This window comes from Schistocerca serialis, chromosome 2, assembly GCF_023864345.2.
Source record: "Schistocerca serialis cubense isolate TAMUIC-IGC-003099 chromosome 2, iqSchSeri2.2, whole genome shotgun sequence".
Taxonomy (NCBI): domain Eukaryota; kingdom Metazoa; phylum Arthropoda; class Insecta; order Orthoptera; family Acrididae; genus Schistocerca; species Schistocerca serialis.
Window position 1 is genome coordinate 326,880,906 of NC_064639.1, and position 27,348 is coordinate 326,908,253.

General features: G+C 42.8%; 1 protein-coding gene across 1 annotated transcript in view; it reads right to left on the reverse strand.

Moving 5' to 3' along the window:
* The window catches only part of LOC126457138 (uncharacterized), a 288,468-nt gene that overhangs the window by 237,078 nt on the left and 24,042 nt on the right, over positions 1-27,348 (reverse strand). Inside the window, exons 2-3 of the mRNA XM_050093206.1 lie at positions 24,526-24,680; positions 13,983-14,177 (exon numbers count right to left, since the gene is read on the reverse strand). Of these exons, the coding sequence (XP_049949163.1) occupies positions 13,983-14,168 (186 nt within the window). The 5' untranslated portion in view covers positions 14,169-14,177; positions 24,526-24,680. The remainder of the gene's footprint in view (positions 1-13,982; positions 14,178-24,525; positions 24,681-27,348) is intronic.

Sequence of the window (27,348 nt, forward strand, 5' to 3'; positions counted from 1 at the left end):
TTGACCTGGGACCGGACCGCAGCGACGCACGGATGCACGCCAAGACCGTAGGATCCTACGCAGTGCCGTAGGGGACCGCACCGCCACTTCCCAGCAAATTAGGGACAGTGTTGCTCCTGGGGTATCGGCGAGGACCATTCGCAACCGTCTCCATGAACCTGGGCTACGGTCCCGCACACCGTTAGGCCGTCTTCCACTCACGCCCCAACATCGTGCAGCCCGCCTCCAGTGGTGTCGCGACAGGCGTGAATGGAGGGACGAATGGAGACGTGTCGTCTTCAGCGATGAGAGTCGCTTCTGCCTTGGTGCCAATGATGGTCGTATGCGTGTTTGGCGCCGTGTAGGTGAGCGCCACAATCAGGACTGCATACGACCGAGGCACACAGGGCCAACACCCGGCATCATGGTGTGGGGAGCGATCTCCTATACTGGCCGTACACCACTGGTGATCGTCGAGGGGACACTGAATAGTAAACGGTACATCCAAACCGTCATCGAACCCATCGTTCTACCATTCCTAGACCGGCAAGGGAACTTGCTGTTCCAACAGGACAATGCACGTCCGCATGTATCCCGTGCCACCCAACGTGCTCTAGAAGGTGTAAGTCAACTACCCTGGCCAGCAAGATCTCCGGATCTGTCCCCCATTGAGCATGTTTGGGACTGGATGAAGCGTCATCTCACGCGGTCTGCACGTCCAGCACGAACGCTGGTCCAACTGAGGCGCCAGGTGGAAATGGCATGGCAAGCCGTTCCACAGGACTACATCCAGCATCTCTACGATCGTCTCCATGGGAGAATAGCAGCCTGCATTGCTGCGAAAGGTGGATATACACTGTACTAGTGCCGACAATGTGCATGCTCTGTTGCCTGTGTCTATGTGTCTGTGGTTCTGTCAGTGTGATCATGTGATGTATCTGACCCCAGGAATGTGTCAATAAAGTTTCCCCTTCCTGGGACAATGAATTCACGGTGTTCTTATTTCAATTTCCAGGAGTGTAGATAAACCATACATGTCTTTGGTTTCAATCCCCTTAAAATCCCATCTAATAATCACTGAAATGTGGCCGGTACACTCACCAACCCAAACAGCATACGTATATACCGATAGTGTCCCCCAGGAACAGTAAAAGCTGTCTTTACCCTCTCCTCTGGCGCTACTTCCAACTGGTGGTATCCACTCCGTAAATCCATCATCGTAAAATACTTACATTGTCCCAGATTATCCAATGTGCCCGTGATATTCAGAATCGGATATGCATCCGAAATGGTTTTCGCATTCAGAAACCTATAATCACAACAAAATCTATATTTCCTTGTACCATCCACCGACTTATTAGGTACGAGAACTACATTGCTTGAATACGGACTATCGCTATGCTCTGATTCCATCCCGTAGCAGTTGTTCTATAAACTCCTCTACTAGTGGTTGGACATGACGTGCTACCCTATACTGTTACCTAAACACTGGTGTATTATCCTCTGTTGGTATGTGATGCTTCGTAATCAGTGTTGCCGGTAACCTACCCTCTGTTCCAAATAAATCGTTAAATGGCAATAACAATTCCTCCAACGTGACCCTGTCGTCTTCCTGCAAATGCTGTAGTTTTCCCCTCAATTGCGCTACATTGACGTTTTGCTTATGGCTCGCCTCTAAATCCTCCCTATCGAGTTCATCTTCATCAAAATCCTCCAATGTGACCAATACCAACCCTTTCGACAAGCTAAAATCAACCCTTTCGACAAGCTAAAATCCGCTCTGTTGAAGTTATCTATACTTACAGGAACCACATAATCTCCTTCCACATAACTTGCGTGAGCTAAACTCCTCCGCACAAAACAGTGCGTATTATCCAACTCCTCATTACTCAAGAGTGGCTCCACCATGTACAACATCTCCTCTGGGAAGTCCGTAGTTATCGAAACCCAGACTACCTTCCCTGTACCTGCCGGTATGTTACCCTGCTGATCGACCTTTAATGAATCCGTTCGCAGTTTAGCTGGTGTCACCTTTGCGTTAAGTGCGCCTTGCAACATTTGTCCATTTGCAACCATTTCCCCAGCAAAATATTGTTCCACTGAGTTCCACTGTTTGTTGCCAAAGGTCCATCTTCGCACGATGTTTGTCAAGGAAGTCCAGTCAGAGAATCACCGAACACCCCTCACCCACACATGGTAACACCTCTACCTGCTCACTAAACTCAGTTCCTGCATCACAAATTGAAGTACGATCATACCCAATGACTCCACTTTATTATCCCCCATCCCAATTAACGTATAACATGGTGGCTCAAGCCTTCTCCTGCTAACCAGGTCTAGACTAATAACACATGCGTGCGCCCCCGGGTCAACCAGAAACCTCTGTTCCCTTCCGTTCACCAAGCCTAATAAGCAGCATTCCATCTGCGCACCTACAAGCACATTACCTAATTTCACTGGGACTGCCCTCAACAGTTGAAGCAGTCCCGTTCTCATTTAACGGCTGCTGTCGCCGAGGTTCCCCCTACTTTTACTCCTGCAGTTCACTGCCCAGTGACCCATTTTCCCACATGAGTAAAACCGCAACTGACACTGACACTGCCACTGCCTCCGAATATGCCCTACCTGGCCACAACCAAAATATTTAATTTCCACTGCCAGAACTTTATGCTCCACCCTTTGCTTCGTCACATAATCTACCTCCTTTGAGTATGTGGCAATCCTTAGAGCCACTGCAAGATCACTGGGATTTTCCAATCTCACCCAATGTGCCATTTCCGGCAGTACTCCCCACAAAAACACATCTAACGCCCTGTAACAGCACTCTATTCATTTCCTCATTCGGTGACTGTTCGAACGTTTGTGCATTCAGCTTTCGAATCCTGTCTGAGAAAACCTCCAGTCTCATTTCTTCTCATAACTAACACACAGTCTCATTTCTTCTCATAACTAACACACTTTATTTTTCCTGGTACCTCTGGCGTAACCCAGCCTCAAGCTCTGCAGACGTCCCCACATTGTTCAACGTTTCATGGTACAGTATGTATGTCTTGGCATCCCCTATAAAGTGTAACTTCGCCACTCTCAACATTACAACATCCGACCAGCCATTGGCCTCAGCAATTGTGATAATGTCATTAAGGTATACCGACACACCCTCCGTTGTTTTACCTGAAAAGGGGTTAATCAATGCCGCGATTGCCGGGTCAAACAGTCTATGATACTCCCCGACCTACAATTTACTTTCACCTAACGTCCCTTCCCCTACTTGCAATGCCTCAAATCTCCCGGCTAATTCTTCATATTTTTCTTTGTCCCCTACCCTTGCCTCCGGCAGTAACTGAATTTGCTCAGTTAAGAGTAGCTACAGCTTCCGCTGTGGTCAATGTCACAGCCTCCGCTGCTTGCCGTGTTTCCACCATTCTTACTTATAGTTCCACTGCTAGTACTAATTCCACTATGCTACTCCTAAAACTTAGTTCTTGTGGCAAATCATCGCCCATCTACATTCTGAACAATTGCATGCCAAATGTCCAAATCTCTTACAAATAAAACAACTCTTTGGCACCCACTTTGTACACGGTAATCCGTGACAGGTTACAAAAATTACATCGCTTACGTGCTATGTCGTCATGTCCCCCATTTCCCCTGAATTCAGATAAATTTACAGGCTCCTCTGGCCATACGAAAGACAACTTCAAAAAGTCCTTCCTAATTGACACTTAACCCCTTAAAACACAAAAGAATGACACATAAACAATAAATCAAGTGTCACTCACCCATCCCCATTGTGCTCATGTGCACGTAACATAACGAAAAGTGTATGACCACCCGTCACGAACGCAACCAAACACCTCAACTACCCCTCTACACAGGCACACCTCAACATTACTTGCTCGACATAAGATGTGGGAGAGGAAATCCAGTACCAGCGTCATAACCGGCACCACTTCGTCGATGGTCGAACCTGGGACCTAAGTTGGCAGAAGCGAAGCCGGGGCCCACCACGCCGTTTCTCGTCAGGAGGCCGAGCAAGTTCAATAGTGTCACGGGGCAGTGCAGAGTAATACATCAGTATTCTTTATTCTGCTAGTTTACAGAAGCATAATGTCGGCGCGCCGTCCGCGTGCTGTTCCGCAAGCTCAGCCGTCTCAGCTCTCCTGGACTGCCGACACCGCTGCTGCGATCACGGCCGCCTGATGATGGAAGTCAGCCATGCTCGCCCAGTTGCCACCCCCCGAGGCGTAGCGAACAGCACCACTCTACTGTCCGCGATTCCAGAGACTGTTACAGTCCCTTGTCCCCGTCACCCTCCAGCCCATTTGGCCTACTCTGTCCGACCATGGGCCAAAGGTGGTTGTACTGGTCACTCGTGTCCCTCAGCCACTGCTGCTCCCAGGACAGGACCGGACTCGAACCCGCACCCTCCTCGACGATGTGACGCAACTTGCCACTAGTGGTGCTTGCCAGATGGCAACACCCACTGTCATCCATAACGCCATTTCAGCACTGCTGCACCTCCCGCAGCATATGCCTCGCCCAGACCCTGGTATGCCAGGGGGGGAGTGAACGTGGCCCATCCTGGACCCGCTGCATACTGTTGTCATTGCCCTCCTTCAGGCAGACCATACAATCTCCAAGTACCCAGCTTCCGTTCCGTCCGACCCCGGTGTTGTGTCCCTGGAGGCAGAATACGGCTCGAACAAGTACACAGAATATATACAACATTGTCGCCAGACTGGCCCCTATAAGCGTAGACCAGCACAGGTCCGACCTGACTCTCGACTGACTTGGCACACACCTCAAGCTAAAAGTGCCTGACTATTTATACTGCTTTTCCCCTCACTTCTGACGTAGTGTTGGAGAGAGACAAAAACTATGACAGGGGTAAATTCCCATGCGTCAGCCACTTACTCATCGCCACTCCCAGCTCTGGCCGACTGCCTCGCCTCATACATCACAATAACTTAAAGCAACGCTGCAGTTCCCTGCGTCGCTGTTGCTCCACTCCAAACAAATCGTACGTGCAATACGCCGCTGCTCCGTGCCATGTTTACTCTGCCTAGCCTACTGGCTGCCGACTATTACCACATACTGCCAGCGACGCCCAGACTTCATCGCAGAACCGCGCCTTTACTGAATTTTTAACAAAATTCCCCTTTCCTACGACTAAGACTAATAATAGCGCAGCAGCACATACACATGCAAGTAGAGATGTTGGTGGTGGACAGTTGTACACTGGACGACACTGCATCGAGGCATTGACCATAGGAACAGGTTTCTGAACCATGGAGCATAAGTAGTAGTAAAGATGGGAGGCTTAGTCGCCTTATATTGCTTTTTGGCTTCAGCATAGGGGATCCCCTAGGTGACTTTTCATTCCTCTGCAAAATCAGGGCAGTCTTGGCTCCAGACTGGATGGCTCACAGAGCAGTTAACTCAGACTGCTGGAGATGGACAGACAATCCCAGCTTCATGGGCTGCCTTTCCACATTTCCCACAGGTCACCTCACCCCCACATTCAGCATTGTTAGGCAAAAATGCTGGCTTTTGTGGCACAGTATAGGGTTAGGTACATAAGATCTAATCCTAAGTCAGAGAAAACCAGCCATTATGTGGTCAGCAACATTGGAGAATTAAAGGTGGCAGTCTTCTCAATTTCTCCATTATTTCTAGGCATCCTTTGCTCTGCGTCCACTATCCCCTGTAATGCCCATTCCTTTTTAAGTTAGGCTAAGTCGATAGCCATTATGTCAGGGCATGTGACCATATCCTTGCTAGAGTTAAGAGAGTAATGCAGTTCAACATTTACATCATATTTGGGTCTTCGTAAGTAGTTCCACCTGCTTTGCCCTGTTAGCAACCGCTTAATGGACTTCAGGCTTCCAGCAAGTCGTTATGCATATAGAAAGGGGACACTACTCCGAAAGTCCCCTCCTTCCTCTTGATGACCAAAGACACATTTTGATTTATGTCCTCTTGACCCCTGTTACCACAATTCCACTGATGCAGATTACCAGGAGGGCTAGCCTCCCTCATTCGTTTGAAGGATTAGGTGTGGATACTCCCAGGCAGTACACCCTTCCCACCGGGAGGAGGAGATGATGATGATTTCAAGGGTTCCATCTTGGTTTCACGAGCAGCTAGGGAAACAAGGGTCCACTCAGACAGAGCTCCACATGCCTGAGTGAGCCTTATACAACTGAAGTGCGGCAGGTTCCACAGAGGTTGCCCGCTAATGACTGTTCCACTTCAACAGCCATGCATCTCATCAGCATGCAGCACACCTTGAGATTGAAGGTTTTTTTATAGAGGTTTTTACCATCCTTGCAATCCCAGTGGTCAAGCCAAGATCCCCATTTCCTGCGACACACAACATTCCACTGGCGTGCCATATAGTGGTCACTGAAGCATGCCCAGCTCAGGAACCCCAGGGTCACCAAGCCTGTACTTAGCAAACGAATGCAGAGCCCCTGAGGGCAACTACAATGGAACATCCATGATTGTTGGGTCTGCGGATTTTGGGGAGCATGCAGAAGGTGGGTGTGCAGGGTATCATAGGAGTGAGGAGGGAAATGGATTCAGGGAAGAGGTTCTGAGAAGGGTCTAAGGCTTAAATCCATGGCACAGCCATGGGCACCAACATGGCACCCTCCTATGCCAATCTATTTACGGCCTGTCTGGAGGAAAACCCCCTTAGCCTGTCAAATCTCCAAATCCCTGGTATGGTTCATGTTCAAGATGATATCTGCATGATCTAAGCCCAGCGCCAGGACACCCTATCCTCATCCCTTCACAATCTCGACACCTTCTCTCTCCATATTTCACTTAATCCTCCTCAACACAGAGTGCCACCTTCCTGGACATCGACTTCCACTCTGATGGCTCCATACAAACCTCTATCCATATTACCCCCTCCAACCACCAAATGTACCTGCATTTTGACACCTGATGTCCCTTCCACGGAAAAAAAAAAAAAAAATCCTTCCCATACAGCCTAGCCACCTGAGGATAATGTATTAGTAGGGACTGGAATTCCCTTACCTAGCATGCTGAAGGTCTCACAAAGGCCTTTGCAGATAGGCACTATCCCCACATGTCTGCAAACTGATTCCCCATGCCATTTCCCCACATACACCCAATCCTACACCACTCCCAAAAACCAGTTATAAAGGAACACCCCCTTCATCATGCAATACCACCCCACACTGGAGCAACCTAATCACATCCTTTGTCAGGGCTTTTATTATCTATCATCCTACCCGAGACACTTCCCACCCCTCCTACTTTGGTGTTCTGTCACTCACCCAGCCTCCACAACATCCTCGCCCAGTCCTATGCATCATACCCTTGTGAAAGAGCCAGATGCAAGATCTGCCCATCACTTCACATCCCAGTCCTGTCACGGGCTTATCCTACTCCCATCAGAATGCAGGCCACCTGTGAAAGCAGCCATATTACATACCAGCTCTGCTGCAATCATTGTTTAGCTTTTTATAATGGTATGAAAAGACCCGTGGTCTAGAGGTAATGTCTTTGATCAACATCCTCAGTTCTGGGTTTGAACCATGTCAATGCTTAAAGTTTGAATAAAAAACATCAGCAATGGCGGTCAAAGACAACTGACATAAGAAGAAGATTCTGGACTACTCCCCCATTTGGATCTCTGGATAGGGACTGCTAAGGGGTAGGCAACCATGAGAAAAAGATTGAATGATCAGCAAAAGGGTAATGTTATACGAGTCACAGCATGGAATGTCTGAAGTTTGAACTTGGTAGGGAAGCCAGAAATCTGAAAAGGGAAATGCAAAGGCTCGGTCTAGATGTAGTGGGAGTCAGTTAAGTGAAATGGATAGAAGACAAGGATTTCTGGTCAGATGAGTATACAGTAATATCAACAGCAGAAAAAAAAAAAAAAATTATATATAATAGAGGGAAACATTCCATGCGGGAAAAATATATTTAAAAACAAAGATGATGTGACTTACCATACGAAAGCGCTGGCAGGTCGATAGAAACACAAACAAACACATACAGACACACAAAATTCTAGCTTTCACAACCAATGGTTGCTTCGTCAGGAAAGAGGGAAGGAGAGGGAAAGACGAAAGGATGTGGGTTTTAAGGGAGAGGGTAAGGAGTCATTCCAATCCCGGGAGCGGAAAGACTTACCTTAGGGGGAAAAAAGGACAGGTATACACTCGCGCGCGCGCGCGCGCACACACACACACACACACACACACACACACACACACACACACACACATATCCATGTGCACATACACAGACACAAGAAGACATTTGTTTGAATAAAAAACATCAGCAGAGATCCAAATGGGGGAGTAGTCCAGAATCTTCTTCTTATGTCAGTTGTCTTTGACCGCCATTGCTGAATAAAAAACATCAGCAGAGATCCAAATGGGGGAGTAGTCCAGAATCTTCTTCTTATGTCAGTTGTCTTTGACCGCCATTGCTGATGTTTTTTATTCAGACAAATGTCTGCTTGTGTCTGTGTATGTGCGGATGGATACGTGTGTGTGTGTGCGCGAGTGTATACCTGTCCTTTTTTCCCCATAAGGTAAGTCTTTCCGCTCCCGGGATTGGAATGACTCCTTACCCTCTCCCTTAAAACCCACATCCTTTCGTCTTTCCCTCTCCTTCCCTCTTTCCTGACGAAGCAACCATTGGTTGCGAAAGCTAGAATTTTGTGTGTATGTATGTGTTTGTTTGTGTTTCTATCGACCTGCCAGCGCTTTCGTATGGTAAGTCACATCATCTTTTTTTTTTAAATATATTTTTCCCGCGTGGAATGTGTGTGTGTATATATATATATATATATATAATGGGAGTAGGATTCATTATGAAGAGGAAGGTAGGGGGGGGAGAGAGAGTTACTAAGAACAGTTCAATGATGGTGTTGCTATTATCAGATCAGACAGAAAACCAATGACAACAGTACAGATATACATGCCGATGTCATAGGTAGAAGATGAAAAGATAGAGAAAATACATCAGAATACTGAACGGATAATACAGTACATAAAGGGAGATGAAAATCTAATAACTAATGTGCCTTGAGAATTGGAATGTGGTTGTAGTGGAAGGAATAGGGAGAATAAGGGCTTGGCAATAGGAGTGAGAAGGGAGAAAGACTAATTGAGTTCTGCAATAAATTTCAACTAGTAATAGCTAATACTTTGCTCAAGAATCACAAGAGGAGGAGATATAGTTGGAAAAGTCTGGGATGTTTGGAAAGATTTCAGTTAGATTACATCATGGTCAAGGAGATTCCGAAATCAGATACTGGACTGTAAGGCACACCCAGGAGCAGATATAGACTCAGGTCACAATTTAGCAATGATGAAGAGCAGACTGAGGTCTAAGAGACTAGTTAGGAAGGATCAATGCGCAAAGAAGTGGGATAAGGAAGTACTGAGGAATGAAGATATACATTTGAAGTTCTCTGAGGCTATATATATTGCAATACTGAATAGCTCTATTGGCCGTTCAGTTGAAGAGGAATGTATATCTCTAAAAAGTGCGATCATAGAAACTGGGATAACAAAACCTTAAGTACAAGAAAGGTAACTGTGAAGAAACCATGGGTAACAGAGGAAATACTTCAGTTTATCAATAAAAGAAGGAAGTACAAAAATTCTCAGGATAATTCAGGAATACAGAAATACAAGCCACTTAGGAATGAAACACGTAGGAAGTGCAGGGAAGCCAGGACGGACTGGCTGCATGAAAAATGTGAAGAAATTGAGAAAGAAATGATTATCAGAAGGGCAGACTCATCATTTAGGGAAAAAGAAAAAAATCAATGGTGGTAACATTAAGAGTGGAATGGGATTTCCACTGATAAATGCAGAAGAGAGAGTGGATAGGTGGAAAGAGTACATGAAGGGGAAGACTTGTCCGATGACTGGACAGAACAAGAAACAGGAGTCAACAGGGAAGAGATAGGGGGATTCAGTATTAGAATCAGATTTTAACAGAGCTTTGGTTGACCTAAGTTCAAATTAGGCAGAAGATACAGATAACATTACATCAGAATTTCTAAGATCATTGGGGGGGAATGGCAACAAAGCGACTATTCACACTGGTGTGTTGAACATACGAGATTGACGATATATGATCAGACTGTCAGATAAACATCTTCCACATAATTCCGAAGAATGAAAGAACCAAGAACAGCGAGAATTACTGCACAATCAGCTCAACAGCTCATGCATCCAAATTGCTGACAAGAATAATTCACAGAAGAATGGAAAAGATAGAAGAGGGTCTGTTAGATGACTATCAAATTGGCTTTAGGAAAGGTAAAGAGCCAATTCAGACACTGCGGTTGATGATGGAACCAAGACTGACAAAAAAATCAAGATCTGTTCAAACGATTTTTCAACCTGCATGAAGTTCCACAATGTAAAACGGAGCAAGATGTTTGAAATTCTGAGAAAAATGGGGTAAACTATAGGGAAAGGCAGGTAATACAGGGTGTACACAAAGTCCGGGAACACTTTCGATTATTTACTGCACAAGAACCAAACATTGTACAGATATCATACATATGTCATTTTGAAAAGAAACTCTGAAAGGTGGTTTTTGTTTTTTTCCCCATGTATAACGCCACAGCATAGTTAAGGTAATTTGCCAATAGTCAGCACTAGTTTCAAACGTGGCGAGTTTAGGTGCGGAGCGAGCTTCTTGTGTGTTGGAGTCCGCTGTTTCATGAAATGGTCTCCCTGATCACCAGATCTCACTCCGTGTAACTCTTTTCTGTGGGGACACATTAAAGATCTGGTATATGTACTGCGTCTATCATGCAGAATCGGGAGTGACTGCCACAGTCGACGATGCCATATTGGGACGGATATGGCAAGAATTCGATTACCGTATTGACGTCTGCAGGGTCACTCATGGCTTGCATATCAAATGTTTGTAAAAAAACTTTCAGAGTTTCTCTTCAAAATGCAGTATGTATGACATCTGTGCAATGCTTAGTTGCTGTGAAATAAATAATTGAATGTGATCCTGGACTTTATGTACACTCTGTATACAATATGTACAAGAACCAGAGGCGAACAATGGAAGATCAAGAAAAAAGTGCTCAGATTAAAAAGGGTGCCAGACAGGAATGTAGTTTTTCACCTCTAATGTTCAATCAAAGAAGCAATGACAGAAATAAGAGAAAGATTCACGAGTGGGATTCAGATTCAAGGTGAAAGGATACTCCTCATTACTTTTGTCTTTCTTACATTTACTCTCAATCCATATTCTGTAATTCCTCTTCACTTTCGCTGAGGATAGCAATGTCATCAGTGGACCTTATCATTGATATCCCTTTCATCGAATTAACTAGTGGCTAGATAGGATGGCTGTTGATGAGAACATCAATGATTCCCTGACGTATAGGTATTTGCATTTGTGATGCCGTCACCTCCATAGATAGTTGCACTTAAGTTTTCCAGAGGTTGGTAGCTAGGTGGGCAGCTGGTAACTCTGTATGGAGACCGGGAATGGTTACACCATGTTGGGAAGTGACCTTTTCCAGGGTACATTGATGGGCTTCGTCCGGCAGGCTGCAGGTCAACTATAATGATCAGCAGTTGATCAACATGAATAGAACTGTTGTGATGTTTGGCATCTGGCAGTGTAGTAGTCGGTAAAAATTTGCCTTCGTTCTCAGTAGCAGCATACATGTCCAGGATGTCTACAGTGGAAACACACTGGTGTGTTATCTCCTGGCCTCCAAATGTCTGTTCTTATGCAAGGTACTGTACTTGGCGGAGGAGTTCGTTGCACCTGGATTGATCAGATGCTGGATTCCTGTTTGATGGTTGCGACATAAATCTGTGTTGGCAGAGTCCAATCTTCATGGTGGAGGTTGGTGCTGAAGACCAACACACCACTTCTTGGGTCAACAGTCACAGCAACTATTTCTTGTGTATTCAGCCTGATGATTCTGGCTGCCACATACTGCTGCTGTATCCTTTCTCTTACTATCTGGCATATGAGAGACGTCAGCCCATGGTGGCTTTCCACAACTGCCACGGGACCACATTCAGGAGTTAAGTCATACATCCTTCACGTGTCTCATTATTGCTGCATTTCCTTGGTTCATTGGTACTGGTTTATCAATTCTTCTGTCATTCTGACATCCTTTGGCACAAGAGATTGGTACACGTCGTCTGCGACTCCTTTCATCATGTGTGAGATTTTGTTGGCTTCTGTCATATTCGGATTCATGATAGGGCCAAAAAATTCTGTTATGCATAAATGTTTTCATTCTCTATGAAGTTAGGTCCTTTTTGTCACTTCTTCAACCACTGAGCAGAGTAGTAGTTGATTGTTGCCAAAGATTTTCTTCAGTTTGGCCTAGAATTTGTCCCAGCTATTGGGCTGCTCTTTGTTGTACTCAAACCACTGCTGTGCTGACCAAGTAAAAATATGCATTCATCAAAGAATGTCATCCCAAGCTGTTGTATTTGGCTACTCAATGCTACCCTTTCAGCTATTTCTAAGTCCACTCAGTATCTCTGGAAATCACTGATTGATGCCTTATGTGCAGCTGAGTTATTGCTGTTATGAAATCCCTCTATCTCCTGAATATACGTATCTTAGGAAGATGTACTGCTTGTGTTTTGGTTCCTGTCCTTTCACTGCCTAACTGCAGCCATAGTGCTGTAGATCTTTGAAGTACATGGGGTCTTCACTGAACAATGTCACATCAAAACTACAATCCAGTCTAAATGTGAAAGCAGGTTCATCAATGAAATACAACAACCAGAACTGAAAGCATATTTATTACGGACACCAAGATCCAGCCAGAACAGAAATGATCAATTGGATGGAGAGTGCAGCTATTTATACAAAAATCTAATAGTCCAGAATTTACAAACATCAAGATCAAGAACCTCCTGGAAATTATATATACTAAATAACAAATGATTGTTGGTGGTCGAGTTTTAACTGGCATCCTGCAGCACGCCAGCCAGTAATACTCACCACCACACCGCACATATCACAGCTTGCAGTAATATTTACAACAGGTGGGCATAAAGTAACCTCCCCTTCAAAAACACACACACACACACACACACACACACACACACACACACACACAGTAAACAACTAATCTCCAAGAACGTAGTAACTGTGCCTAGTTTTGAATGCATTAAAAGGAATCTGAAATCCGCAAGAAACTCATAAAATGAACTACAATCAGCACAAAGCATCAGAAAGTATGTGCCAAGTATGCAGACATAATCAGTTCCTTTTGAACTTAAACACATTAGGTTACAACTTATTTCTCGTCTTAACGGAAAGCCTAGAATTTTTCCCAGCTATTGGGCTGCTCTTTGTTGACCTCAAACCACTGCTGTGCTGGCCAAGTAAAAATATACATTCATCAAAGAATGTCATCCCACCCTGTTGTATCAATGATATAATTATGCCTCTGCGACTGTGAAGCATATATATTACAGATTGTATTATTATTATTATTACTTAATTACATTTTCTAATTTGTATTGGAAAATTCACTGCAACTTTTAGTTACCAGGAAATATGGAAGTAACAGCATTAAAAATAACAAGCTCGCAGTTTATAGCATGACATTCTGATGTCACTACACGCTTGCAGCTTGGAGCACTAGCATTGCTTCAGTTGTCGAAAGGTTACATTTTTCTGCCCTATACAGTTCTGTGATTGTTTGTTTGTTGTAGACTGTGGTTTGAGTCTAAATATGTATAGTGGTACAAGTATTCCTATACTTCCACACACCAGGTGAGCACCAACCACGTGGGAAGCACAATAACAACAATCAGCTTGCATAATATAAAAACTACAAACAAAATATACACCATAGTGAATCGCTTGTGTAGCTACAATGATAGTATTCCAATTATGGTGACCATTAAATTAAGTAGATACTAACTAGATTTCTGCTAGGCCTTCCTATGAAGCCATTTTGAATCATTTCATATTTTACATGTACTTACCAAAACTGTGTCCTTTATGGTCCTCAGATAATCAACAAATGTACGAAATCCGTACTTTTGAAATGGAAATTCACGTCCTTCCTGCCTCGAAAAATCATTCGCAAGTTCACGCACTGTCATTTGCTTGGGGGATGAAATGAGCAGTCCTCGCAGAATTGATTTAAGTTCTGCTTTCTCTGCCTCCATGATAGCACACTGTAAAAGTAACAAAACATGACTAAAAGAATGATATATGTATGCCAAGTGTCTGTTTAAGGAAATAATGATTACACTGATTTGGAAAATCTAAATAGACTGTTCACCTCTACATTTACATAATTTTGCTGACACTTGTCATGACAGTGACACAAGCAGCTGATTAACTTTGGTACAGTTGTAATAAAATGCAGTTTTTGAAAAATCTACTGTCCACCAAGTCTGTCCCATCTGCTCCCTGCATTGGACAGTGACAGACTAACTTTATAATTTTCCTAGATGAGCTGAAACAATTTGTTAGCTTTATTTGACTTCAACCAACTTAATGAAGTCTCTGTACAGTGAGGCTTGGTGGTTTAGTCGCGAAATACCACACTGCAGATCCAAAGGTCTTGCACTGTGACCACCGGGCAGGCCTGGGATTACTATTTGTCACTTATTTCACCTCTGTCACTGCCAATGAAAAAAATACTGAACTGAATCAGGGTTTGTAGTCCATGTTAAACTATAGAGCCTCCTATAACTGACTGGCTTAGTCAGCTCTACGTTTGAAGGAAGATAAGAGCATATCACCTCCAACTGAGCCTTGCCTAATACACTACTGTGGTCCTCAAACCAGTTTTCGTGTTCCTGACACTTTTATCTTTTAATGTGTACAGTGTGTGGATCAAAGACAGATCCTAGTGACCACTATCTAAAATAGTTTCTTAATATTAAGTTTATTCTTACCCACCTCTTCAAACAGTTAGATAATAATAGTGTCCATACTTGCAGTGATGTGTTGAAAGGACCAAACTGCTGGTTCATCTGTCTTCTCAATGATGGGAACATCAAGAAAAGCAAATTCTTCTGAAAGGAATGAGATAGGTAGCCGAACTGATCCTTACAATGTACATATCAGATGGGAAGAAAAGTAGGAGAAGGGAAGAATAAAACCAGTTATAAAAGAAGAGTAAAGCACCACAAATTAGCAGGAAATATGCTAGCTGTAAAACAGCTGAAAGTCCTCTGGGCATACCTAATAGCAGGACGCCTTACATGTCCGACAAGCAGGTCCACAGTCACTGCATAAGACCACTAAATAGGGTCACTCAAATGGAGGAAAGAAGTGAAGCAGCACAGAAATATTAAATGATGTCTGTGGTACTCAGTCAATTGCTGAGTAAAGAAATGTCTTCATCCCACATCTGACATGCCCTCTTAATCTCGTTATGGCCACTTTACTCAACTACAAAGTTTCCTCTTTACTATATTTTTGCTATAATTTCTTTTATCATGCTATTGCAGGAAACATAATCAGCCCTCATGTGATAGAGCGATCCTCAAATGCAATTCTAAGTTTATTTTCCAAATCACATTGAACTACAGTGGATAAAAACCGGCCCCGACTACAGACTGCTCGCCAATTACACATGAACTGCTGCTCACCACGAGAAGCTACAACAACAAATAGATAAACACATAATAATTAGATAATAGAAGTAACAAATAAGCTAATGCAAAGGTCCATATTTATAGAAATGATCTTGTCTTTTACATTACATTGTGTGTTAAAAGTGACCAACTCGTGTTTCGATGCACTTTTACACGCAACCCTAACATGTTAAAAACTTTGTGGAACTGCCAAATCAGTTCTCAAAATTTCATTACATGTATTATCCTCCAAGTCTTCCAATGATATTGTGTTATTTGCAATCATTTTTCCTTTTATACTGCCCACAGTTAAAAACCATAAGTGGTTAGGTTCAGCAAACAGAGAGGCCAAAATCTTTTTAAGACAGTCCTTTCTTCTAAGAATCTATCATGAATTTGTGAGATTGAAATGGGTGAAGTGTGACAGGTCGCCTCATCCTGTTGAGAGACAGCATGTGTCCAATCAAGGAGGGTCAACTGTGCACAAAATTCCTCAAAGACTCGTGCATATACAGCAGTGTTTACCGTTGTTTCAAAAAATATACGACCTACAATTCAACTTGCTGGCATGACACACCACACTTTTTTTTGTTTGTTTTGCAGTGAAGAGGTTTCATCATTAAACGAATAGGAATTGTTTGTTGACTAGTATCTGGTGTTCTGGGAGTTCGTATGTCCCGTCAGATAGAACAAGGTTTCATCACTCATGAAATACAACACAACAGCGGATCCAACATTCCACTCTCAATTGTTTGGCATAGCCACATACCGAAATACACACGATTTGCCTTGCCTTCCTCCTTCAGCTCTTGGAAACATGTCATTTTGTACAGTTTCATCCCTGTATGGTGCAAAAAACATTGACATGACCTACGCAAAAGTTCACTTTTTGCGACAATGTGTGTGTCAACTTCTGTGGACTCTGTATCATTTGTGCTAAAATATCCATGATCACAGCAGGTGTACAAATGGAAAAGGCACTATTCTTTTTTGCATTTGTAACTGACCCTGTAGTATACCACTATGTTACCAAACCATACACTCTTTTCTTTGCTGGTATAGAAATGCCAGGAAACTTCTTCACGAAAATGTCCCGCATTTCCTTAAACGAACCTGTATATATGTATGTCTCCACTATTGTGATTCTTTCTTGTAAAGGAAAGATCATGCTGAGATATTTACTTCATACATCATAACCAAGTTACAATGGCCTTCATACTGACAATACAAAATGTTGTCACAATTGGTTTGAAACAACAGATAGCAGTGGTGGGCGACAATTGGCAGTCTAGTACTCAGGGCCAGTATTTTGTACGCCACCCTGTATTATCTGCAACTCTCATGGTATTTTGTAAATGCTGGGAGTTCTGAGGCCTATGTGATCTTTCACAGACCTCATGAGTAGGTGCATGTTAGCTGGAGGCCTGAAGAGTGATTTGATGTCATATCTCTTCAGGATCTGACCGATCTTCCCTGTCACTGAAGCAAAGAATGGCAAAAACTCAAGTTTTTTTTATTCTCTTCCTTGATAGTGTTCTGCCCGTGGATACCTCTTAAAATTTCATGCCATATTTATTTGTTTTTGAAAAAAATTCTCACAGAAGACTGGTTTAGTTCTTGAGGCAAGTGTTCCATATTTGAAACTGCTTGGGGTGATGAACTGTACTTCTTAGAACAAAGACTGGGTGGTGGAGGCAGAATGCGTGCAGATAGATACCAGTGTGTATCAGTACATTTTTGGTACAAACTGTTGCTGAGAAACACATGGGGTTTGCAGCAAATGAGGATGTCACCTCAAAATAATGACGAAGGCATATGAACTAATCAAGTGGTCTTTTGATGGAGGAGAGTGTTATCCACAATCTCCTCCCTCAGGCAACTACATGACTTACGTTTTATGGTCTGCCCAAGATACAAGACGATGACACACCTATGGCACATCGATAAGCCCATTCTACGGTCAGTGTGTAGACTGGCAAAACATCTTGTCAGTCAACTTACTATGCATGTGGGCTACTGCACACATTACTTAATAAATACAGAAAATTTTGTCAGACAAATTAAGAGCCTGTGTTTTGGAGAAACTGATGTTACAGTCAGCTTCAATCAAGTCTCAATATTTATACATGTTCCCATCAAAGACTTGACAGATCTACTCTCTTAGCTCTTTGACAGTGTGGTGGTAGATCTGCTCCAGCAACCCCTGACCTTCTATTTTGTTTATGTCAGAAATTATTTCAATAATATGGATAGCATTGCAATGGAGAGCTCATTATCTACGAACAAGAGCCCATTAGTTGTGAAGAAGAGCCTTCTCGGGGCCTTCAGAGAAGTGGAACAATTTAAACTATACATTAACTGATAGAAGCGTTCACTGCAGGTTGCTTCTGTTGAGTATGCCACCAACCAATCATGACTAGTGTCAACCTACTCACATTACTACAGGAATTCAGTGTTATTTTGTAATATATTTTTTATATGTGAATACCAACTATTTTGGGAAAAAAATCCAGTGGTTTGCTTCTCACATTATTCTGTTACAGTCTTTTCTAATATTCCATTCTACGCTTTTACGTAATTTTACTGATTTCAGAGAATGCTATCATATGTCAACATACTGGAAAAATTAAAAATCTATACATTATCTAAATATGAATGGTTTTTACTTTGCTTCTGAATAGTTTCAGATTTCCAATTTCCTTCCCAGACTTCGAATGGCAGCATGTTATAGAATATAAAATTCATTTTCAATTCCTAGACAGAGTTGCATAATTGACATGGAAATTACAGAATGAGATTTTCATTCTGTAGTGGAGGGTGCCGACATGAAACTTCCTGGCAGATTAAATCTGTGTGTACCTTTGGAAGGTAGGAGACGAGGTACTGGCAGAAGTAGTGCTGTGAGGACAGGGCATGAGTTGTGCTTGGGTAGCTCAGATGGTAGAGCACTTGTCTGTGAAAGGCAAAGCTCCCGAGTTCAAGTCTCGGTCTACATCTACATCTACATTTATACTCTGCAAGCCATCCAACGGTGTGTGGTGGAGGGCACTTTACGTGCCACTGTCATTACCTCCCTTTTCTGTTCCAGTTGCGTATGGTTCGCAGGAAGAACGACTGTCAGAAAGCCTCCATGCGCGCTCTAATCTCTCTAATTTTACATTCGTGATCTCCTCGGGAGGTATAAGTAGGGGGAAGCAACATATTCGATACCTCATCCAGAAACGCACCCTCTTGAAACCTGGCGAGCAAGCTACACCGCAATGCAGAGCGCCTCTCTTGCAGAGTCTGCCACTTGAGTTTGCTAAACATCTCCGTAACGCTATCACGGTTACCATATAACCCTGTGACAAAACGCGCCGCTCTTCTTTGGATCTTCTCTATCTCCTCCGTCAACCCAATCTGGTACGGATCCCACACTGATGAGCAATACTCAAGTATAGGTCAAACGAGTATTTTGTAAGCCACCTCCTTTGTTGATGGACTACATTTTCTAAGGACTCTCCCAATGAATCTCAACCTGGTACCCGCCTTACCAACAATTAATTTTATATGATCAGCCCACTTCAAATCGTTCCGCAAGCATACTCCCAGGTATTTTACAGAAGTAACTGCTACCAGTGCTTGTTCCGCTATCATATAATCATACAATAAAGGATCCTTCTTTCTATGTATTCGCAATACATTACATTTGACTATGTTAAGGGTCAGTTGCCACTCCCTGTACCAAGTGCCTATCCACTGCAGATCTTCCTGCATATCGCTACAATTTTCTAATGCTGCAACTTCTCTGTATACTACAGCATCATCCGCGAAAAGCAGCATGGAACTTCTGACACTATCTACTAGGTCATATATATATATATATATATATATATATATATATATATATATATATATATATAAAGAAAGATGATGAAACTTACCAAACAAAAGCGCTGGCAGGTCGATAGACACACAAACAAACACAAACACACACACAAAATTCTAGCTTTCGCAACCTATGGTTGCCTCGTCAGGAAAGAGGGAAGGAGAAGGAAAGACAATAGGATATGCCCCTAAGGCAAGTCTTTCCGCTCCCTTAAAACCCATATCCTATTGTCTTTCCTTCTCCTTCCCTCTTTCCTGACGAGGCAACCATAGGTTGCGAAAGCTAGAATTTTGTGTGTGTGTTTGTGTGTCTATCGACCTGCCAGCGCTTTTGTTTGGTAAGTTTCATCATCTTTCTTTTTAGATATATTTTTCCCACGTGGAATGTTTCCCTCTATTATATATATATATATATATATATATATATATATATATATATATATATAAAACAAAGATGAGGTGACTTACCGAACAAAAGTGCTGGCAGGTCGATAGACACACAAACAAACACAAACATACACACAAAATTCAAGCTTTCGCAACAAACTGTTGCCTCATCAGGAAAGAGGGAAGGAGAGGGGAAGACGAAAGGAAGTGGGTTTTAAGGGAGAGGGTAAGGAGTCATTCCAATCCCGGGAGCGGAAAGACTTACCTAAGGGGGAAAAAAGGACAGGTATACACTCGCACACACGCACATATCCATCCACACATACAGACACAAGCAGACATATTTAAAGACAAAGAGTTTGGGCAGAGATGTCAGTCGAGGCAGAAGTGTAGAGGCAAAGAAGTTGTTGAAAGACAGAAATTAGCGGAGATTGAGGCCTGGCGGATGACGAGAAGAGAGGATATACTGAAGGGCAAGTTCCCATCTCCGGAGTTCGGATAGGTTGGTGTTGGTGGGAAGTATCCAGATAACCCGGACGGTGTAACACTGTGCCAAGATGTGCTGGCTGTGCACCAAGGCATGTTTAGCCACAGGGTGATCCTCATTACCAACAAACACTGTCTGCCTGTGTCCATTCATGCGAATGGACAGTTTGTTGCTGGTCATTCCCACATAGAATGCATCACAGTGTAGGCAGGTCAGTTGGTAAATCACGTGGGTGCTTTCACACGTGGCTCTGCCTCTGATCGTGTACACCTTCCGGGTTACAGGACTGGAGTAGGTGGTGGTGGGAGGGTGCATGGGACAGGTTTTGCATCGGGGGCGGTTACAAGGATAGGAGCCAGAGGGTAGGGAAGGTGGTTTGGGGATTTCATAGGGATGAACTAACAGGTTACGAAGGTTAGGTGGACGGCGGAAAGACACTCTTGGCGGAGTGGGGAGGATTTCATGAAGGATGGATCTCATTTCAGGGCAGGATTTGAGGAAGTCGTATCCCTGCTGGAGAGCCACATTCAGAGTCTGGTCCAGTCCCGGAAAGTATCCTGTCACAAGTGGGGCACTTTTGTGGTTCTTCTGTGGGGGATTCTGGGTATGAGGGGACGAGGAAGTGGCTCTGGTTATTTGCTTCTGTACCAGGTCGGGAGGGTAGTTGCGGGATGCGAAAGCTGTTTTCAGGTTGTTGGTGTAATGATTCAGGGATTCCGGACTGGAGCAGATTCGTTTGCCACGAAGACCTAGGCTGTAGGGAAGGGACCGTTTGATGTGGAATGGGTGGCAGCTGTCATAATGGAGGTACTGTTGCTTGTTGGTGGGTTTGATGTGGACGGACGTGTGAAGTTGGCCATTGGACAGGTGGAGGTCAACGTCAAGGAAAGTGGCATGGGATTTGGAGTAGGACCAGGTGAAACTGATGGAACCAAAGGAGTTGAGGTTGGAGAGGAAATTCTGGAGTTCTTCTTCACTGTGAGTCCAGATCATGAAGATGTCATCAATAAATCTGTACCAAACTTTGGGTTGGCAGACTTGGGTAACCAAGAAGGCTTCCTCTAAGCGACCCATGAATAGATTGGCGTACGAGGGGGCCATCCTGGTGCCCATGGCTGTTCCCTTTAATTGTTGGTATGTCTGGCCCTCAAAAGTGAAGAAGTTGTGGGTCAGGATGAAGCTGGCATTATATATATATATATATATATATATATATATTGTGAAAAGCAATGGTCCCGTAACACTCCCCTGTGGCACACCAGAGGTTACTTTAACGTCTGTAGACGTCTCTCCATTGATAACAACATGCTGTGTTCTGTTTGCTAAAAACTCTTCAATCCAGCCACACAGTTGGTCTGATATTCCGTAGGCTCTTACTTTATTTATCAGGCGACAGTGCGGAACTGTATCGAACACCTTCCAGGAAGTCAAGGAAAATAGCATCTACCTGGGAGCCTGTATCTAATATTTTCTGGGTCTCATGAACAAATAAAGCGAGTTGGGTCTCACACGATCGCTGTTTCCGGAATCCATGTTGATTCCTACAGAGTAGATTCCGGGTTTCCAGAAACGACATGATACGCAAGCAAATAACATGTTCTAAAATTCTACAACAGATCGATGTCAGAGCTATAGGCCTATAGTTTTGCACATCTGCTCGATGACCCTTCTTGAAGACTGGGACTACCTGTGCTCTTTTCCAATCATTTGGAACCTTCCGTTCCTCTAGAGACTTACGGTACATGGCTGTTAGAAGGGGGGCAAGTACTTTTGCGTACTCTGTGTAGAATCGAATTGGTATCCCATCAGGTCCAGTGGACTTTCCTCTGTTGAGTGATTCCAGTTGCTTTTCTATTCCTTGGACACTTATTTCGATGTCAGCCATTTTTTCGTTTGTGCGAGGATTTAGAGAAGGAACTGCAGTGCGATCTTCTGTGAAACAGCTTTGGACAAAGGTGTTTAGTATTTCAGCTTTACACGTGTCATCCTCTGTTTCAATGCCATTATCATCCCGGAGTGTCTGGGTATGCTGTTTCGAGCCACTTACTGATTTAACGTAAGACCAGAGCTTCCTAGGATTTTCTGTCAAGTCGGTACATAGAATTTTACTTTCGAATTCACTGAACGCTTCACACGTAGCCCTCATTACGCTAACTTTGACATCGTTTAGCTTCTGTTTGCCTGAGAGGTTTTGGCTGTGTTTAAACTTGCAGTGAAGCTCTCTTTGCTTTCGCAGTAGTTTCCTAACTTTGTTGTTGAACCACGGTGGGTTTTTCCCATCCCTCACAGTTTTACTCGGCACGTACCTGTCTAAAACACATTTTACGATTGCCTTGAACTTTTTCCATAAACACTCAACATTGTCAGTGTCGGAACAGAAATTTTTGTATTGATCTGTTAGGTAGTCTGAAATCTGCCTTCTATTACTCTTGCTAAACAGATAAACCTTCCTCCATTTTTTTATACTCCTATTAACTTCCATATTCAGGGATGCTGCAATGGCCTTATGATCACTGATTCCCTGTTCTGCGCTTACAGAGTCGAAAAGTTCGGGTCTGTCTGTTATCAGTAGGTCCAAGGTGTGTTATCTCCACGAGTCGGTTCTCTGTTTAATTGCTCGAGGCAATTTTCGGATAGTGCACTCAGTATAATGTCACTCAATGCTCTGTCCCTACCACCCGTCCTGAACATCTGAGTGTCCCAGTCTATATCTGGTAAGTTGAAATCTCCACCTAAGACTATAACATGCTGAGAAAATTTATGTGAAATGTATTCCAAATTTTCTCTCAGTTGTTCTGCCACTAATGCTGCTGAGTCGGGAGGTCGGTAAAAGGAGCCAATTATTAACCTAGCTCGGTTGTTGAGTGTAACCTCCACCCATAATAATTCACAGGAACTATCCCCTTCTACTTCACTACAGGATAAACTACTACTCACAGCAACAAACACGCCACCGCCGGTTGCATGCAATCTATCCTTTCTAAACATCTGTGCCTTCGTAAAAATTTCGGCAGAATTTATCTCTGGCTTCAGCCAGCTTTCCGTACCTATAACGATTTCAGCTTTGGTGCTTTCTATCAGCGCACACTCTGCCAGGAAGTTTTTGACATGGAAATTGTTACTTCCAGTATGGTGGATGTGAGTAAAATACATCATTTTTAACATTCCTCCAATATTTTTGGTAAATTATTTATTTAGGTCAAGAACAGAATGGGCCAAGTACTAAACCACTTGGGACTCCATAGTTAACGTTCCCATAAACTGAGTTTAGTTTTATGACAGTGATAGCAATTGCCAATGCGCTTCTGTTCTCTGCTGTAAAATATGATTCTACCCATGCAAGAGGAAAAGCCTTTAACACTGCAATATTTTACTTTCTCTATTACAATTATTTGATTTACACAATCAATGGTCTTGGCCGGAAAATACCAACAGTTAGTTTTCTTCATTCACTGAGTTGTGTGAAAGTAATAACACAACAGGCTATGGTTAAATGCAATATGTAACAGCAAACTACAAAGAATACCTACATCATTTGTTTGGAGACCAGAGACAACATAAACAATCACAGAACTGACACACAACATAAAATGTAGCTGTTTATTTATTGTCCACACAAGAATCTTCCCTGATTTTATTGTAAATTTACATCTACTAATTCCTTGAGACAGTAAGAAAATATAAAGCAATAAATAGTACCCATGAAAAATGCCACATTCATAAATACTGACATAATAGATGTGTCATAAATAAAATCATAATTTAATATGAAATGCCTAATAGATGAAACTGATCTATTACCCAAAATAAAAAAGGACACAGAAGCCAAATCACATACTCTTTGTCTGTCACAATCTCACATACAGTAAAGAACCACTGCAAAATGCTTCTGTACGAAGTGTTTTCTCATACACTCAAGTGACACATAACTATAATGTGCCTGCCAAATTAGGCACTGAGTGATTTGCTGTTAGAAATATTTGTGTTCTATACACACAAATATCTGAACGCTTTATTGCGCAGTGTTATACTTTTAGAAAGTAACAGCAAGAAAAATGCTTTTATCAGGCACTATGGTACTTTCCAAGTATAAAAAAAAAAGATTTGTCATGTTATTATGAAAATGTTAAGAGAAGTTACCACTAGACATTGCACTGCAATGCATAAGAATGTATCGTTGCTAAGTAAATTTACCTGTCAGTAGTCTCACATGGGCACCAGTCACACCTGTTTCAGTTATGGTGTATGTCATAACCCAAAAAATAAGTGTGTTATCTTCTGGGCAGTAAGTGTACTACTACAGTTAAGAATTACATAGTCTGTTGATATTCACAGCAATGGAGCAGATCCTGCAAGAAATAGAAAGAAAACACAAATTACATCCACAGAATAAAATAACTTATTCGAATCCTACTTGAGGACAGAACCTTGTTTAACACTATTTTGATGCAGAGAAAAGGAGGCATGGATGAATGTATTCGCAATCACTGGACTATTCATAATTGTAAATTTATTGTAAACTGTGGTTTATTGGTCTCATTATTTACATAATCTAAATCATTTGATTCAGGTACAGGACACACGTCAAAATGGTAGAAAAATTTCACCACAAACATAGAACGACTGATGTTAACAAACAGAATTATACATACAATAAAAAAGTATGACAATAAATACCTTGCTCAGATTATCATATCAATCCCTCTGAATTCTTCTACTGAATAGTAACATTTCTCCCACAGAATCTGCTGTAGCCTTGTTTTTAGAATCTATCACTTAATTTTAAATATGTTTTTGCCCATACCTTGTTATATATTGTCATCTCCATATACCGGGTGACTTTCCCTATTCAACACATTATTAACACAGAAATAATTACCGTACGAGGACCAAACTTGGTAGCCTTAATGTCAAGAACATGGGGAAGAGAAAAAATTCAAGTTAAACACTTTTAATGTGCTGCTATGGTACATCATACCATTGCCGTTACTGCTACAAAAGAGATTCAATATGGTGCTCATCAGTGTCCAGAAGAGTCAAAGTGCAGGACTGAATTCTGCACAGGAGAATGAACCATGTCCGTAGGTATGCTGATTATCTCTCTCAATACGCTGCACATGTGTGAATGCTCCCCTGGTAAATCCTGTCTTTCAGGTAGCCCCACAACCAGGAATCATAGGGAGTGAGATCAGGTGATCATGTCGGCCAAGCATTTGGAAACGATCGGCTGATAATTCGATTGTTTCCAAATGTGTTTCGAAGAAGCAGGTGACCCACATGAGCGATGTACAGTGGGGCTCCATCTTGCATGAAAACTGTTAAGTTCAATGCATCTCTCTCCTGTAGGACTGGTATGAAGTATATCGCAGTAAAGCTGGCTGGTCACACTGCATGTATTTGGTCCTTGAGCACCAATCTGTTCAACAATGATGAATATGCTGCACCATACAGTGACACATTCACCATAAAGAGGAACTCTATGCACAGTCACTGGAGGTGAAGATCCCCACACTCGGCAATTCTGTGTGTTCACTTCACCAGTCAGAGAAAAATTAGCTTCGTATGTCCATTGGACAGTCCCGAGCCAGCCCTCTTCAACTTCAATCCTTGCGAGAAAATGGAGAGCGAGATCTACACGTTGTCGTGTGTCCTGTGGTACAAACTGCTGTAAAATATGGATCTTGTAAGGATACCATTTGAGAATGGTTCATAGCACCTTCTCTACAGTGGACTTTAGGATGCTCAACTGTCGTGACACAGCATGCATACTGTCTGACAATCGTGAATTGTGCACAGCATTGTCTGCCATTGCAAAAGCAATTTCATCAACCACCCATGGTGCAACCGGTCATCAGCCTCATCCCCGAGTGAAGCCCAGTTCTCTAGTTGATTTGAACTACTTCATCATGCTCTGTGCAGAAGGTGGAGAAAGTGTACCCTTCCGTAATCCTGGCAGCTGACAATATTCTCGAAGCGCAGCTGTAGCATTACTGTTGTTTTGATAATAGGGCTTCACCGATAATGCCCTGCTCCTTCTATCCAAGCTCACATTGACACGTGAACAAGTGTACAGCGACTGGTCGTGTGTGCGAGACTATGAACCACGATGACTTACCACGGCACCTAGTGGCCACAGTTGGAAGTGGATAAGGGCGCTGTCTGACGCATGGAAATCACGCACCCAATACTCTGGACGTTTATGCTACCAAGTTCTGTACTTGTATGGTAATGAGTTTCCATGTTATAGAGTGTTAAGTAGGGAAAGTTTAATTATAACCACCCAGTACTGTGCAGTCCGTGCATATAATTTCAGTCGGTGCACAGGTAGCATAAAATTACTTTTATTTATCATATTATACGTGTGGTTAAAATGATTCTCCTCAAATAGTTTTTGTCTATTGTGTAGGAAAATTATAATCTCTCATAAATGTAGATGGATGCAACAGTTAGGTTATGCTATTTCCGAAATAACTGATAACAAGATTCTGTTTGTTATGCAGCACACCTGTATCTTTTAATTTAATCCTACAGCCCTGGGCAAATTTTATAAAGTGAGGTCATAGAACACGATTTTGTACATTAAAGATGATGCTATATGCAGTATAGCGCAGACACTTCAATTTGGGAGACAACTGCAAACGTAAACTAATGAAGACTTAGTGTGGGAAGAGGAGAGGTGCAGAGTTAGCAAGCCCCCGATCCCTCTCCCAGGGCTTGCAATCTACACCAGTGATACACACTTCTGTGAAATCAAAGTCAACACATTTTCATAGTGACCGCTGATCCCCTCTCATGTTGTGTAAACCTTACTCAAACCCTGTCATGGACCAGGATTAGCCTTTCCATTCACTTTAAAATATAAATGAAAACAACGAAAACATGCCACAAAAACCAAAATGGAATGCACAAAGTATTTAGTAGCAGGTACTGTGAAACTGCTTGCCGAGGTTGGCAACTGTCATAAACAAGGAAGTTCAGGTCCAATCTCTATTGATGTCTTATGTTATCATAGTTCAA